The following is a 17798-nucleotide window of genomic DNA, read 5'->3' as shown; positions in this document are numbered from 1 at the left end:
CAGCTCTTTTACCTGTAAAAAAAATACAAACAACCCCCAAACAGTAAAACCCACCACCCACACAACCAACCCCCCCAAAAAAAACTATCTAAAAAAATCTAAGCTCCCCATTGCCCTGAAAAGGGCATTTGGATGGGCATTGCCCTTAAAATGGCAGTTAGCTCTTTTGCTGCCCAAAGTCCCTAACCTAAAAATAAAACCTACCCAATACACCCTTAAAAAACCTAACACTAACCCCCTGAAGATCGACTTACCGGGAGACGTCTTCATCCAAGCTGGGCGAAGTGGTCCTCCAGACAGGCAAAAGTCTTCATCCAGACGGAATCTTCTATCGTCATCCATCCGGCGCGGAGCGGGTCCCTCTTCAAGACATCCGACGCGGAGCATCTTCTTCATCCTACGACTAACACAGAATGAAGGTACCTTTAAGTGACATCATCCAAGATGGCGTCCCTTAGATTACGATTGGCTGATAGAATTCTATCAGCCAATCAGAATTAAGGTAGAAAAAATCCTATTGCGAGGTCAATCCGATTGGCTGATTGAATCAGCCAATCAGATTTTTCCTACCTTAATTCCGATTGGCTGATAGAATCCTATTAGCCAATTGGAATTTGAGAGACGCCATCTTGGATGACGTCCCTTAAAGGAACCTTCATTCATCGTTAGTCCGTCGGGCCAGAAGTATGTTCCGCGTCGGAGGTCTGGAAGATGGAGCCGCGGTTTGATGAAGATAGAAGTCACCGCTTGGATGAAGACTTCTACCGGATGGAGGACCTCTTCTGGCCCGCTTGGATGAAGGCTTCTACTGGATGGAGGACCTCTTCTTGCTCCGCTTGGATGAAGAATTCGGCTCGGCTGGGTGAAGACGACTCAAGGTAGGGAGATCTTCAGGGGGTAAGTGTTAGGTTTTTTAAGGGGGGTTTGGGTGGGTTAGAGTAGGGGTATGTGGGTGGTGGGTTTTAATGTTGGTGGGTTGTATTTTTTTTATTTTTACAGGTAAAAGAGCTGATTACTTTGGGGCAATGCCCCGCAAAAAGCCCTTTTAAGGGCTTGTAAAAGAGCTGAATACTTTGTAATTTAGAATAGGTTAGGGCATTTTTTTTATTTTGGGGGCTTTATTATTTTATTAGGGGGCTTAGATTAGGTGTAATTAGTTTAAACTTCTTGTAATTCTTTTTTATTTTCTGTAATTTAGTGTTTGTTTTCTTTGTACTATAGTTTAGTTTATTTAATTGAATTTAATTTTAGGTAATTGTAGTTAATTTATTTAATTAATTAATTTATTGATAGTGTAATTTAGTGTTTGTTTTTTTTGTACTATAGTTTAGTTTATTTAATTGAATTTAATTTTAGGTAATTGTAGTTAATTTATTTAATTAATTTATTGATAGTGTAGTGTTAGGTTTAATTGTAACTTAGGTTAGGATTTATCTTACAGGTAATTTTGTAAGTATTTTAGCTAGGTAGCTATTAAATAGTTAATAACTATTTAATAACTATTGTATCTAGTTAAAATAAATACAAAGTTGCCTGTAAAATAAAAATAAATCCTAAAATAGCTACAATATAATTATTAGTTATATTGTAGCTATCTCAGGGTTTATTTTATAGGTATTTAGTTTTAAATAGGAATAATTTAGTTAATAATAGTAAGTTTTATTTAGATTTATTAAAATAATGTTAAAGTTAGGGGGGTGTTAGTGTTAGACTTAGGTTTAGGGGTTAATAAGTTTAATATAGGTGGCGGCGGTATAGGGGGGCAGGATAGGGGTTAATAAGTTTAATATAGGTGGCGGCGGGGTCCGGGAGCAGCGATTTAGGGGTTAAACATTTAATTTAGTTGTGGCGGGGTCCGGGAGCGGCGGTTTAGGGGTTAATGAGTTTAATGTAGGTGGCGGCGGTGTAGTGGGGGGCAGGATAGGGGTTAATAAATGTAATGTAGGTGGCGTTGGGCTCCGGGTATGGCGGTTTAGGGGTTAAACTATTTATTTAGTTGCGGCGGGGGCCGGGATTCGCAGGATATGGGTTAATGACTTTAATATAGGGGGCGGCAGATTAGGGGTTAATAGGTATAATGTAGGTGGCGGCGGGGTCCGGGAGCGGCGGTTTAGGGGTTAATACATTTATTATAGTTTCGGCGGGGTCCAGGAGTGGCGGTTTAGAGGGTAATAACTTTATTTAGGTGCGGGGGGCTCCGCGAGCGGCGGTTTAGGGGGTAAAATAGTGTAGTTTAGTGTGTGTGCTTAGTGACAGGGTAGCAAGAAAGCTGCGAAGAAGCCAATGAGAAGCGAGATCGATGACTGTCAGTTAACAACAGTCCGCTGCTCATCGCTCTGTACTTGGTGCGCGGCTTCTTGAAAGCTTTCTTGATAACTTTGGCGAACGTATTCAGGTCCGCAGCAGTGATGGTAGGCGAGCGTATTGGGGCGGCGAATGCAGGAAAGTAGACGGCTTCATACATAGAGGCTCAAGCCTGGTCCTTACTCAGTTTTCAGATTTTATTTTTTAAAGATGCTCCCTTTTATTGGCTTCTTTTGTAGAGCTTTAAATAGGTTCCTGCCTTAATTTGTTTACAACCTATTTACTTGTGGACTTCACTGCTTTGGTATTAGATCCCCAGAGTAATAACTTGTGAACTCTCATTACCTTATGAAAGAAAACAAAATGTATGCTTACCTGATCAATTCATTTCTTTCATTGCCGTGAGGGTCCACGAGACCTGCTTTTTTAAACTTTTCCGATTGGCGGCCCTTTTTTTTATGTACCTCATTTACCCTGCTTTTTGCTTTCTTACTTCTCTGTTTTTCTCCTCTGCTATTAGTTAAACTAGGATACCAAAGAGGTGAGAGGGATTAAAAACTTGTGGAATGTTTGGTATCATTGCCTCTTTCTAGTGGCCAGGAGTTGAATCTCAGGAGTAATGGCCTGTGGACTCTCACCACCATAAAATAAATTAATTTATCAGGTAAGTATAATTTTTTTGTTATGATTCAGAGCATGCAATTTTTAGAAACATTTCAGTTTACTTTTACTCTCACATTTACTTTGTTACATTGGTATCTTTTGTTGAAAAGCATATGTACATATCCTCAGCAGCAGTAATTTACTACTAAGCATTTGCTGCTGACTGGGGGCTACACACACATGCCTCTTACTGTTGGCTCACTAGATGTGTTCTTCTAGGTCCCGGTAGTGCATTTCTACTCCGGAGCTGACATTATGTGTTTAACCCATTTGCACGGGTTAAACGTATAGTTAGAGCATTTTATTACTGCTTTCATATTATATATTAGATAATTTTCTTTTTGCACTTTTATGTCTCTTTAAAAATGAGTTAATAAATTAAATCAGCTATGAAATCATAAATAATACTCCTTTGCTTGTAGACTTTGATTTAACAATTTCAAAGCCTTCTGCTGCTTATTACGGCTTTATGAGCCACAAAAGCTGGCTTTAATATATAGTGATTATTATAAGCCTGAGGGCCTGGATCATCTCACTAGAATTTCACATCTTACCTTCGGTCTTTATATTTACTTGTGGCAACAAACAATACAGACTATTTTTAAACCCTTTGATGAGATAAATAGTATACAGCCTATGGCAATGATATAAATGTGTGATATACATATCCAAGCCTTAGAAACATTATTGAATCTAAAGTAATCCATCCCTTGGCGTTCAATATACACCCTTACTCTGTGTCTCTGATGGCTCGAGACCAGAGGTGACAAACCTTTTAAGAGTGGGTGCCCAAATTGGCAATTCAGATGGTACATTTTTAAATGTATTTAAAAGAACATTCAAATTAATTTTAATCCAAAATATGTCAACAAATAAAGATGAATTGCCAATATGTAGCATCATGCATGTATTCATAAGAACATAATGTATTATGCACTACAGTTGCAGCCAAAGAAACAAAGTGGTATGCTGGTAGCCTAGAGTACCAGCAGATTTGTGCCATAGATTCAACACCACTGCCCTAGCCAATAATTATGTAAAAAAACATGAAACCCAGAATATTTCTTTCTTTGATTCTGATATGGCTAGGCAGCAGTTTTGCAAAAATGCTTTTAACAATGTAATACGTTGTGCAAACACTGCTGGCATCTTGTACTTAAACACATTCTAGCAAAACAGCTCCCTACCTATGTATTCAACAAAGAATACAATGAGAATGAAGTAGGGATGGGTGAATGTTTTAACACATTTGTTTGTTTCAAATTTCGAATGTTTGCACAACATTTGTTTAATGTAATAGTATTTCTAATTATATCTTTATAGTAATATTTGATTATAGTTTTTCTAATTTGAATACTGCATAACTCAAATCAAATTATGCAATATTTTAAATAGAAAAATTGTAATCTATATATTTGTATCTATTATGTATCAGTTGACTAAATTTCCTGCCACATGAGCTATTGAACTTCTGAATAGTATTTGTTAAATCAAATGTTACATTAGAAATTTTGAATATGGATATTCGATCTAATTATGAACATTCGAAAATGAAAGTAACATTTATAAACCAGAAATAACAATCGATTACCAAGTTTTAATGGATTTTTGTTCTTATCAACATTTGATTGTCCAAAACAAATGTCTACAGGATTATTCGTTCTTCAAGCAAATTGCACTTTCACCACATTCGCCCATCCCTAGAATGAAGTAAATTAGGTAACAGAAGTAAACTGATTTTTTTTTTTAATTGCATGCTCATTTTGTGTTTCATGCCAATTAAGCACCTCTACGCATTTCACCCCATTACCACTAGCACATACTTACCACACCATGGTATTAGCTATTAGAGATGTGCAACCAAAACAAATTAATTTCTGACAAAATTTACGTTCTGAATATTCAGGGAAATTAGTTTCCCTGAATATTTGGTGGCTGCACTATTCGGAATTTGTTGAGTTCCAAACGAAATCAATATTAAATTCTTGTTAAACATTTATATTTGTTTTCATTAAAACAAATGTAAATGTTTCAAAGCTACCGGTGAAAAGTTAACCTGTAGCTACAATACTGACCTTACTTTGCTCTGAAGAGCATGGAAAGTGCTCTGAGGTAGGTATTAACCACTTAAAAAAATAATAAAGTAAACAAATCAATACTAATGATTTTCATCAGTATTTTTTCGTTTTCTTTCATGTTCTTTGTGCAATCATTCATATTTATTCTTTGCGCGTTCATTCGGAAAAATCCAATGCATTCATGTGCATTCATACAAAAACAAATGAACATCTCTGTTAGCTATGTAGAGCAAGCAGATTTGCAGTATAGGTTATGTAAAATTGTGATAGCTTGATTGTAAAGTTACCCCACTTGACCAGACCCATCTGCAAAAGGTTTAGGATCTCGCATATATTTACCAATTGTTTACCAATAAAGGGAAACCCAGGTTTAACAGCAGGAATTACCACTAAAGTATTTAAAATATGGAAGACCCTAGAGTTGTGTATGGTTTCACAAGTAGTGAATGAGCGTAACGGGGTGGTGCAATCATTTCGAAAGATCCAGTCTTAATTTGGTTAACAGATAATTAAATAGAACTAGTCCATGTGCACGCCTATAACTAAATGAGATTACTAACCCACATTATCAAATCCCAATTAGGTGCAATTGTATCCTCTGTTGCTTTGCTAAACCATATAGTCATTTGGCAGTGTGTATATAAAGTAAAGGAAAGACTGTGGGTTACCCAGGGTATAAGAGTAGGGTAGGTGTCACCGCTGTAAACAAGAGAGTCAGCCACTCTGCAAAGCGCAAGTCAACTAGTTAGCAAAGTAAGCCGGTTCACGGCAAGAGACTCACGGCTTGTAGATGGAGAATCCGCTCGGTCCTGGGGGATGGCACTGTGTCAGTCTCCGGGAAAATCTGCTCATCAAGACGGTTCCGTCTCACAGCAGGACAGTTATGGCACGTAGTTAGGCAATCCGCTTGGTCCTGGGGGATAGCACTGTGTCCGGCTCCAAATACTCCGCTCATCAAGACGGTTCTTTCTCACAGCAGGACAGTTATGGCACGTAGTTAGGCAATCCGCTTGGTCCTGGGGGATAGCACTGTGTCCAGCTCCAAATACTCCTCTCTTCAAAACGGATCCTTTTCGCCTCCTGGCATATATGTGTAAAATGGCACTTGGTCCTCACAGTCATGTGACCTACTCACACCCCTTTACTGGTAGCATCTCATAGGTTGGACAAGAACAGCCTCCAGGGAAGACGCAGTGGCTCACGGGAACAAGCCAAAGGTAAATAGAAAAATATAGAGCCCATTTAAAAGTAGTCTTCTTTTATTAAAGGGACAGTCAGCCAATAGGATTTCAGTAGCTCTCATTCTATTGGCTGATTTGAATTTGAAGACTCAAATCAGCCAATAGGAATGCAAGGTACCCCATATTTAAACGCGTACCTTGAATTCAATCCTCAGTGTGCGGCGGTGATCCTACGAAGAGGATCTCCGCGCTCCATGGCTCCACGGTCGCTGGTCTTCAGTTCCACGGTCACCGGTCTTCATTTTCACGCTCCGTGCCGGCTTGTTTCTGTAAGAAGATAGAAGATATCACCGCTTGGAAAAAGACTTCAATGCAGGACTTCAGGAACCGTGAGTACCTATCTGGGGGTTAAATTTAGGTTTTTTTTATTTTTTGAGGGTTTATTTTTTTTTAGATTAGGGATTAAATGGGCAACAGCCAATAGGATTTTTTACCCTTTAAGTCCTATTGGCTGATAGAATTCAATTGGAATGTAAGGGACGCCATCTTGGATGACATACCTTAAACTGAAACTTTATTCTTCGTTGACCATCGGAAGAAGATGATGCTCTGCGCCGGATGTCATGAAGATGGACCCACTCCACTCCGGATGGATGAAGATAGAAGATGCCGGATGGATGAAGATAGAAGATGCCGTCTGGATGAAGACTTATGCTCGCTTGGATGAAGACTTCTGCCGGCTTTGAGGAGGACTTCTGCCCGTTTGGATGAAGACTTCTGCCGCCTGGATGAGGATGGATGTCCGGTCTTCGAAAACTGTAAGTGGATCGTTGGGGGTTAGTGTTAGGTTGTTTTAAGGGTTTATTGGGTGGGTTTTATTTTTAGCTTAGGGTTTGGGCAGTAAAAGAGCTAAATGCCCTTTTAAGGGCAATGCCCATCAAAATGCCCTTTTTAAGGGCAATGGGGAGCTTAGGTTTATTTAGATAGGTTTTTATTTGGGGGGTTTGGTTGTGTGGGTGGTGGATTTTTCTGTTGGGGGGTGTTTGTATTTTTATTTACAGCTAAAAGAGCTGATTTCTTTGGGGCAATGCCCCGCAAAAGGCCCCTTTAAGGGCCATTGGCAGTTTAGTGTAGGCTAGGGTTTTTTATTTTGGGGGGGCTTTTTATTTTGATAGGGCTATTATATTTGGAGTAATTCTTTTTATTTTTGATCATTTCGTTTTTTATTTTGTGTAATTTAGTGTTTATTTTTTTTGTAATTTAGATAAATGTATTGTATTAATTTAATTTATTTTATTTTATTGTAATGTTAGGTGTTATTGTAAGGCAGGTTAGGTTTTATTTTACAGGTAAATTTGTATTTATTTTAGCTAGGTAGTTAGTAAATAGTTAATAACTAGTTTACCTAGTTAAAATAAATACAAACATACCTGTGAAATAAAAATAAAACCTAAGATAGATACAATATAACTATTAGTTATATTGTAGCTAGCTTAGGTTTTATTTTACAGGTAAGTTAGTATTTAGTTTAAAATAGGAATTATTTAGTTAATAATTGTAACTTTAGTTTAGCTGTATTTTAATTATATTTAAGTTAGGGGGTGTTAGGGTTACGATAGGGTTAGGTTTAGGAGTTAATAGGTTTATTATAGCGGCGGTGTGGGCGGATAAGGGGTTAATAATATTTAACTAGTGTTTGCGATGCGGGAAGGCGGCCGTTTAGGGGTTAATAGGTTTATTATAGTGGCGACGATGTCGGGAAACGACGGAATAGGGGTTAATACATTTCTGGAATGGCGGCGATGTCCGGAGCGGCAGATTAGGGGTTAATAATTTTATTAGAGTATTTGTGATGCGGGAGGACCTCGGTTTAGGGGTTTATAGGAAGTTTATGGGTGTTAGTTCACTTTGTGACAGTTTAGTTATGAGTTTTATGTTACAGCTTTGTAACGTAAAACTCATAACTACTGACTTTAGATGGCGGTACGGATCTTGTCATTTTAGGCTGTACCGCTCACTTTTTTGCCTCACAGCAAAACTTGTAATACCGGCGCTATGGAAGTCCCATTGTAAAAGGACTTTTCTTAAAGTGTGGTACTGACATTGCGTGACGGCCAAAAAAAGTGTGTGGTACACCTACACCTACAAGACTTGTAATAGCGGCGTTAAGGAAAAAACATTGTTATGGACCATAACAATGCTTTTTTACTCATAACGCCAAACTCGTAATCTAGCTGTTTATTAAGTATATAGAGTTGTGGGCATTTGATGGATTAGGGGTTAATAGGTTAATTAGATGTTTTGCGATGTGGGGGTTGGCAGATTAGGGGTTAATATAGTTTATTAGTTATTGCGGTGGGGGTTGGCGGTTAACAGGTAGATAGATATTGTGCATGCATTAGGTGTTAGTTACTATTTTTAGGGGGTTACGGTGCTCACATACTCAGCGCAAGTCTTGCTGTGCCTGCCTATGTGTGGCGAGATAAAAATGGAGTAAAATTTCTCCATTTTCGCTGTGTAAGTCCTTGCGCTGAATATGTGATACCGATTTGCGACGTGGTTCTATGTTATATTATGTGGGTGAAAAAATTCGTAACACTGGTTACCTAAAGGTCACTAAGTGCAAAATATCATTTAGCCATCATATGTGCAAAAATGTGTTTTATTCAAATGCGCAAATTAAAGGGATCCAAAACCCCAAAATCTTCTTTTGTGATTTAGATATAGCAAACAATGTAAAAAAAAGTTTCCAATTGACTTCTATTATTAAATTTGCTTTGTTCCCATGGTATTCTTTGCTGAAGAGATACCTAGATAAGTATCTGGAATACTACATGGCGGGAAATAGTGCTGCCATCTAGTAATTTTGCATTTGAATAACATTCTTGCAAAACTGCTGCCATATAGTGCCCCAGACAAATGCACGCTTCTAAGATTACATCCCTGCATTTCAACAACAGATACTATGAGAACAAAGAAAATGTAAAGGGACACTGAACCCATATTTTTTCTTTCGTGATTCAGATCGAGCATGCAATTTTAAGCAACTTTCTAATTTACTTCTATTATCAATTTTTCTTCGTTCTCTTGATATCTTTATTTAAAAAAGAAGACATCTAAGCTTTTTTTTTATATTCAGAACTCTGGACAGCACTTTTTCATTGGTGGATGAATTTATCCACCAATCAGCAAGGACAACCCAGGTTGTTCACCAAAAATGGGCCGGCATCTAAACTTACATTTCAAATAAAGATACCAAGAGTATGAAGAAAATTTGATAATAGGAGTAAATTAGAAAGTTGCTTAAAATTTCATGCTCTATCTGAATCACAAAAGAAAAAATTTGGGTTCAGTGTCCCTTTAACAATTTAAAGTAAATAACAAAGTTTTAAAATGTTGGGATTCATGCTCTTTTAATAATGTATCTCCAATTATTCTGTAGCTACAACTTGGATAATCTCTCAAAATATTTCAAACAAAAAAGACATTCCCAAGTCTTTATTTTAAACTTATTTTTGTCTTGGTTCTTGACTTTCCCCAGTCCCAAACATGATTTTTTTCCCATTCCTTACTGCAATTACCCATAAGAATTTAGTTTAGCCTACCCAAGGGAACAAACATACTCTGAAGGAATGGTTCCAGCTGGATGCTTATTTTAAAACCTCAGCAAAAGGGCTGTTTCTTTTAAGATATACATTGGAAAAGCCTTACACTATTTTTATTTTTCTATCTTTGCCTATTTCAGACACACCCACGCCTCTTCTGCCTTTCTGTCTTCTCATCCTGGATGATGCACTGAAATGTTCGTAATCAGTGAAATTACATTTCAACCCAGCAGGAAACGCTGAGAACTCAGTGTAGTTAAAAGTCTGGTAAGATCGGAGAGATAACTTATATTTCAGATTCCGCTATAAAGGATTCGTACTAGGCCACAATTGAGCACCCGGAGTTGTTCCATAATTGTTTTCGGACCCAGAATCACAAAGATACTTTGTTTCTATCCGACAAAGAACTACCATCGAGGAGAGACCAGTAACAACACACCAACTTGGTCACGTGATCTTACGCCACCACAATCTCAGAGCTCACTACGGAACTTGAGCATTATCCATACAAACTAGGAACAGTGATTTTTTTACGTCCTATTTCATCCAGAGCTGTGCACAGCCGAAGATTCCTATAGAGTCCTCACACCAAATTGACTTTATAAATTATACCTCTACTATATTATATTTCCAAATTCAGTTATTGTAATAACTTATATTGTACATATTTACTTATAACATACTTATTGCTTGTACCCAATCTAATGCCCTTTTTACTGCTAGCACCAGCTTGCTGCCTTTAACACAACTGGATGTTTTTTTACCGGAATTTCTGTATGGTAAATAATTACCTTATATGTTTTACCTACTGACCTTAGTATTAAGCATTGTTTTTTTACATTGATGCCGGCATCATTTTATATAAATTGTTATATATAAGTGTTCCAAACTAGCATTCTAGACTTGCTTATTAAATTTTGTCATATCAATTTAATAATTTTTTATCATTTCATCATTCATTATTCTATTGATAGGTTTAGCCTATTATCTATTTTTGGTATAAGTTGTCACTACTAAGTATCATTTCCCTATCTTCATTTTTATCTCTTTTTCATCAGTGGCACTACTAATCAATACATATACTATATTAGTACTATTCATTAAGTGGTCAGCTCTTTCCAAGGAGCGGTTTCCACCCCCCGTCCCTGTTTTATACTATTTTATTTATAAGATCACAATCTTGGAGATACTGTGATCATTTAGGTATTTTAGCTTTGACCATTTTTAGGTAGCACTCACACCAAATTCTCTTTGTGTAACCTAGCATGGGGCCACTACAACTGTTAACGAACCATTAAATACCTAGATTTTTATAATCAATGCATTAACTACTGCAATCTATTTTTAAATGCCTCTCCCCCTCCAATCTATCATTAACGTTTCAGCTAGACTCAGCCTCCTAAGTTGCTGATCTTCATCAGCTGCTCTGCTCTTTCTTTCTCTACACTGGCTCCCCATACACTCTATAATTCAATTCAAAGGGGTAGATTTATCAAATGTAGGGCTGACATCGATAAATGCCGATAGCATACGCTGTCGGAATTTATCATTGCACAAGCATTTCTGGTGAAATGCTTGTGCAATGCCGCCCCCTGCACATTCACAGCCAATCGGCCACTAGAAGGGGGTGTCAATCATAGCATACGATCGAGATGATTGCTGTCTGCCACCTCAGATGTGGTGGATGAGTTAAGGAGCAGTGGTCTTACGACCGCTGCTTCTTAACTTATGTTTCAGGCGGACCTGAAACTTCGAGGGTAGATTGCAGCATCTGCTGCATGATAAATCTACCCCAAAGTATTAACCCTAACCTATAAAGCACTCAACAACTTTGCTCCCAACTATATTTCCTCTCACATATCCAAATACTCCCCGACACGTCCTCTTCGATCAACCTCTGACCTATGTCTCTCCGCTCCCATTATCTCTACTACCCTCTCCCACCTCCAAGTCTTTTGACGTGCTGCGCCTGTCCTCTGGAACTCTCTACCCCGCTCCATCAGTCTGTCTTTAACCTTGTATAGTTTCTTTAAAAACCCTCCTATTCAGAGAGGCTTAACATCTCTCCTCTGTATTTCAAAATAAATCTTGAACGGCATTGTCTCACTGCTGCAACTACAATTCACGAGACAAAGCTACCCCGAACCTTATGTCTCTGCACCTTCACCCTGTAGACTGTAAGCTCTTCATAGCAGGGCCCCCTTCCTCCTGTACTAGTTTTGTTTAGTTTGTTATGTTTTTGTATACCCCTATCACTGTACCCAGTGCTTAGGGATTTTGCAGCACTATACAAATAAATGATAATAATAATCAACAAATGCATAATAAACAGACAATGCAATAACACTCTAAATTTAAAATGTACAGCAGTATTTTTAAATTTCAAAATGGTTTTCAATTTCCTATCCCCTGTATCATGTGACAGCCATCAGCGAATCAAAAACTCATATGCATAAACTGTGAACTCTTTTTTAAAAATAATTCTATGCTCAATCTGAATGATAAAAGTTTATTTTTAATTTAGTTTCCCTTTAAAATGTGTATAATTGTTCCCAACACTACAATTTTTAGTACTAACCAGGCCTACTACCATTGTATCTTATCTGACTCCATATTGACCTTAAAACTTCACATTCATTTATGAAGCATTGCTAAGATGTTTACATTTCTTTACTATAGTACTGCAAAAATCATCATCTAAACTTATTTTCTCTTCACAATTTACTATAGCAACATTCTATTAACAAGGCAGTTAGAGCAGTGGTGCAAGTGACTGGTGAGGGTTTGGCTGCTAATAAATTTATGTGACATAAAGTGCAAAAAATGCATTAGCCAGATGGATGGCCAGGGGAGTTGCTTGAAAATATGCACATATAGGGGCCTGATTTATCACATGACGGACGGACATGATTCGCTGTAGAGAACATGTTTGCCCGACATCTCTAAATGCTGACAGCATATGCTCTCAGCATTTAACATTACATAGTAACATAGTAACATAGTAACATAGTAGATAAGGTTGAAAAAAGACTGAAGTCCATCGAGTTCAACCTATACAAATCTAAAATACTTACAAAAAGCTCCAGTTAAGCTTAAATAACCCCATTAAAATGTGACCCATTTAATACTAGCAATCATATCCATGAATTTTGTTTATATACAGAAATTTATCCAGACTATTTTTAAATGTTCTTCTGTGAAAAGCACACTGGTCTAAAAGAGGCTGCTTCCGGGTGGTAAATCGCCATAGAACAAGCCACTGAGCTGTTGTTCGTTCCTGGTAGAGCGCTTCTCTCTTTGTATGCAAATTATTATGACCCTGGGGAAGTCTCCCTATGGGTGATGGGGGAAACCAGACGTGGACTCCTTGCCCAGTGTGCTTAGAGGAATGTGGCTGCACCTCACTGACGAGGCCCATAGGAGGCCGAAACGATCGTCTGGGGTTGTCATGTTCCTTGTTCAGAGGAGAATTGCCTGGTATTTCGGGGCTGGACTGACCTTACTTGGCGGGATCAGACTGATATACTTCAGGAAAGTTTTTCTTCTGTGAAAAGCACACTGGTCTAAAAGAGGCTGCTTCCGGGTGGTAAATCGCCATAGAACAAGCCACTGAGCTGTTGTTCGTTCCTGGTAGAGCGCTTCTCTCTTTGTATGCAAATTATTATGACCCTGGGGAAGTCTCCCTATGGGTGATGGGGGAAACCAGACGTGGACTCCTTGCCCAGTGTGTTTAGAGGAATGTGGCTGCACCTCACTGACGAGGCCCATAGGAGGCCGAAACGATCGTCTGGGGTTGTCATGTTCCTTGTTCAGAGGAGAATTGCCTGGTATTTCGGGGCTGGACTGACCTTACTTGGCGGGATCAGACTGATATACTTCAGGAAAGTTTTTCTTCTGTGAAAAGCACACTGGTCTAAAAGAGGCTGCTTCCGGGTGGTAAATCGCCATAGAACAAGCCACTGAGCTGTTGTTCGTTCCTGGTAGAGCGCTTCTCTCTTTGTATGCATATTTTTAAATGTATCTATGGTATTGGCATTCACTACCTCCTTTGGTAATGAGTTCCACAATTTTATTGCTCTTACAGTGAAAAAACGTTTCCGTTGCAGGAGATTAAATCTCCTTTCCTCCAACCTTAAATTATGACCTCTTGTCAGAACCAATTTTCTTGGAATAAAAAGAGCTTCTGCCATCTCTGTATATGGGCCTTGAATATATTTATATAAAGTAATCATGTCACCTCTCAAGCGCCTTTTTTCTAAAGAGAACAGACCCAGTTTGGCTAGCCTCTCCTCATAGGTTAATTTCTCCAATCCCCTTATTAGCTTTGTGGCCCTTCTCTGAACTTTTTCTAGTTCTGCAATATCTTTTTTAGCAATCGGTCCCCAGAACTGCACTCCAAACTCAAGGTGAGGTCTTACCAGGGCTTTATATAATGACAGAATTATGCTTTCCTCCCTTGAATCAATGCCTCTTTTAATACATGCTAGTATCTTATTAGCCTTTGAAGCCGCTGCCCTGCATTGTGCACTCATCTTTAGCTTGTTATCTATTACTACTCCCAAATCCCTTTCCTCCTGTGTTTGGCTAAGTCTTGTCCCATTTAAAAAATACATAGCCTGCTTATTTTTACTTCCAAAATGTAGAACCTTACATTTTTCCGTATTAAATCTCATTTTCCATTCACTTTCCCATAGTTCTAATTTTAGCAAATCCCTTTGCAAAGAGAGTTCATCCTGCTCTGACCTAATGACCTTACTTAACTTAGTATCATCTGCAAAAATAGAGATGTCGCTATTTAATCCTTGCTCCAAGTCATTTATAAAAATATTAAAAAGAACAGGGCCCAGTACTGATCCCTGGGGGACGCCACTGATTACCTTTGTCCAATCTGAGTATGATCCATTTACTGCTACTCGTTGCTCCCTATCTTTTATCCAGTTATTTATCCATGAGCTAACATTTTCAACTATTCCCAGTCCCTTAATTTTGTGCATTAATCTCTCATGTGGCACTGTATCAAATGCCTTTGCAAAATCTAAGTATATCACATCAACTGATTCCCCTTTATCTATATTTTTACTTACTTCCTCGTAGAATCTAATTAGATTAGTTTGACATGATCTATTTCTCCTAAAGCCATGCTGATTAGAACTCATAATCTTGTTTACACAAATATGCTCATCAATATAATCCCTTATAATCCCTTCAAATATCTTCCCCACTATTGATGTCAGACTAACTGGTCTATAGCTTCCTGGATCATCCCTGCTTCCCTTTTTGAAGAGTGGCACCACATCAGCTTTACGCCAATCCTGGGGTACCATGCCTGAGGATAATGAGTCTTGAAAAATTATGAGTAAAGGTTTGTCTATAACAGTGCTAACTTCACTTAACACCCTTGGGTGTATTCCATCTGGGCCTGGAGTTTTATTTACCTTAATATTTTTTAGTTTTTTCCTGATATCCTCTAAACAAAACCCAGTTAGTGGTATGGACTGGCATGTTCTATTCTGTTCCAAAGTATCATTCAATGGTTCCTCTCTTGTGTATACTGAAGAAAAAAACTGGTTTAGTACCTCAGCCTTCTCCCTGTCATTATTTATCATGCTACCCTCCACACATTTTAATGTACCTATATTATCCTTCTTAGATTTTTTGCTATTTATGTACTTAAAGAACCTTTTAGGGTTAGACTTAGAATCCTTGGCAATTAATTTGTGCAATGCTGCCTCCTGCACATTCATGGCTAATCGGCTACTAGCAAGGGGTGTCAATCATCCCGATCGTATCCGATCTAGATGATTGCTGTCCGCCACCTCAGAGGTAGCGGATGAGTTAAGGAGCAGGAGTCTTACGACCGCTGCTTCTTAACATTTGTTTCTGGGGAGTCTGAAGGCTCGTGCAGAAACAGCTACATCCACAGCTAGTTAAATATACCCCCTTGTATAAATATCAAATATAACAATTAAAAACGTGGGGAGCTATTTGGTGGTTCATTAATAGACGCTAGTCATTGGACTGTTTATGCTCTTCTTCACTGGACAACCATTTCTTTATGATTTTGCCCTTATTTGCCTTCTGAGCTGGTACAAATTCTGTAAAGTGTTCCTCTGTTCAGCACTGTATAACTTGCTGGAGCTTTATAAAGATAATAATAATAATACATATTTGCCTGTGAAGTCACTGCTGTCTTCATCTGAGGCCATGAGAAACAGAAGTATAACATCTGCTTAATGTAATTCTTAATTATTTATAGCATATGAGGACAATCGTAAAACTCCAGTCAAGTTGCCTTAGGGTTACCAGCTTTGCTCCATAAAAATACCGGACGACCCATATGTGACTGGACACGGATGGTAGCTGAGGTCACACAATGTCCCCACAAAAGCTTAACCTTTGGACCCACCGTTGAGCCCACCACATATATTTTTAAACAAAGGGGCAGGAGCCCCGAAACGTTGCTGTAATGGCTGAATAAAGCCTTTTAACTTTTGTACTATTAACGAGTGCAGCACTTTTCTTTTGGAATATTCTGCATGTTTGTCGCAGGGCAAAAGGATCCCCTAGTAGCTGGCACCCTGCCTTGGGACTTATGAGTTGTTATATTTGGGAGTGCTAGTCTCAATCACTTGCAACCACATATATTTTTCACAACTGAGCAGTGATTTTTATCCCCTTGGTTGCCAGTAACAAAGATACACAGTAGTGATGTGACCCCCTTGACTTCCAGGAACACACACTCAGCAATGATTTAACACAAACATGGTTGCCTGTAACACATATAATAGAAAATGCACTGGGGGACTTTAACAGTCTGCTAAAATACTGTACTGTCCGGTTGAATTACTGTACACCTGCAACCCAAACTTGTATGTAACTTAACACAATATACTTTTTGTTTGAATTTGCTTTGATTTATATTTGCCGTGCAAATAGTGAGACCAGAATCATATAAAATAAGGATGAGAGTATATGATAGAGGAAAGGAGATAATCAGGAAAAAATTGTCGATGGTGAAAAAAAACCCCTGTAAAACAAAGGAAATTGCAAAGAAAAGAATGATCAAAAAAGATGTAGGAAAAAGTATAAGGAAAATGGCAAAAAGAGAACAATGCAGGACTGTAAAATAACACATTCTTACCTGGAGGCCCAGCTGCGCCTTTTACACCTGGAGAGCCACGGATCTCAGGTCCTCCGAGTGGCCCTTGAGGGTTTTTCCGTGCAGGGATGCCTGGCAAAGAGTTAAGAATTTAGAGGGGTACCCTTTTTTAGCAATGATACTTTTGTCAGTTATTAGGAAGCAGATTAATAAATTGCAGGGCCTGTTGTGTAAAAAGGACATGGTATTGACTAAAATAGTGTACTAGATATGATAGGGCACATTAAAAGAAGTATTTTGGCTGTTAAATTGTGAATATTACTGCATTAAAAAGGAATGTTTAAAAATAAAGCATATAACATTAAACAGTCTTTTAACCCCTTAGTGACCACATCACTTTTCAATTTTCTTACAGTTTGGGACCAGGGCTATTTTTACATTTCTGCTGTGTTTGTGTTTAGCTGTAATTTTCCTCTTACTCATTTACTGTAGCCACACATATTCTATACCGTTTTTCTCGCCTTTAAATGGACTTTCTAAAGATACCATTATTTTCATCATATCTTATAATTTACTATTTAAAAAAAGTATAAAATATGATGAAACAATGGAAAAAAACACTTTTTCTAACTTTGACCCCCAAAATCTGTTACACATTTGCAACCCCAAAAAACACCCATGCTAAATAGTTTCTAAATTTTGTCCTGAGTATATCACTTTGCTATTTGCAAACTATTTTTAAAAAAAATTAGCGATAGTTAAATGTTAACACTGATATCTGTCAGGAATCCCTGAATAACCCTTCACGTATATATTTCTTTTAAAGAAGACAACCTAAGGTATTAAACTCAGGGTATTTTGACTCTTT

At 38.0% G+C, this 17798-nt stretch overlaps 1 protein-coding gene across 2 annotated transcripts in view; it reads right to left on the bottom strand.

Annotated features, from left to right (window-relative positions):
* The window catches only part of EMID1 (EMI domain containing 1), a 272782-nt gene that overhangs the window by 84725 nt on the left and 170259 nt on the right, over positions 1-17798 (bottom strand). For both annotated transcript variants that reach the window (XM_053702174.1, XM_053702175.1), the window contains one exon: positions 16973-17062. In XM_053702174.1, coding sequence (XP_053558149.1) covers positions 16973-17062 — 90 coding nt within the window. The remainder of the gene's footprint in view (positions 1-16972; positions 17063-17798) is intronic.

Source organism: Bombina bombina, chromosome 2 (assembly GCF_027579735.1).
Source record: "Bombina bombina isolate aBomBom1 chromosome 2, aBomBom1.pri, whole genome shotgun sequence".
NCBI lineage: Eukaryota > Metazoa > Chordata > Amphibia > Anura > Bombinatoridae > Bombina > Bombina bombina.
This window is presented reverse-complemented; position numbering and strand designations above follow the sequence as displayed.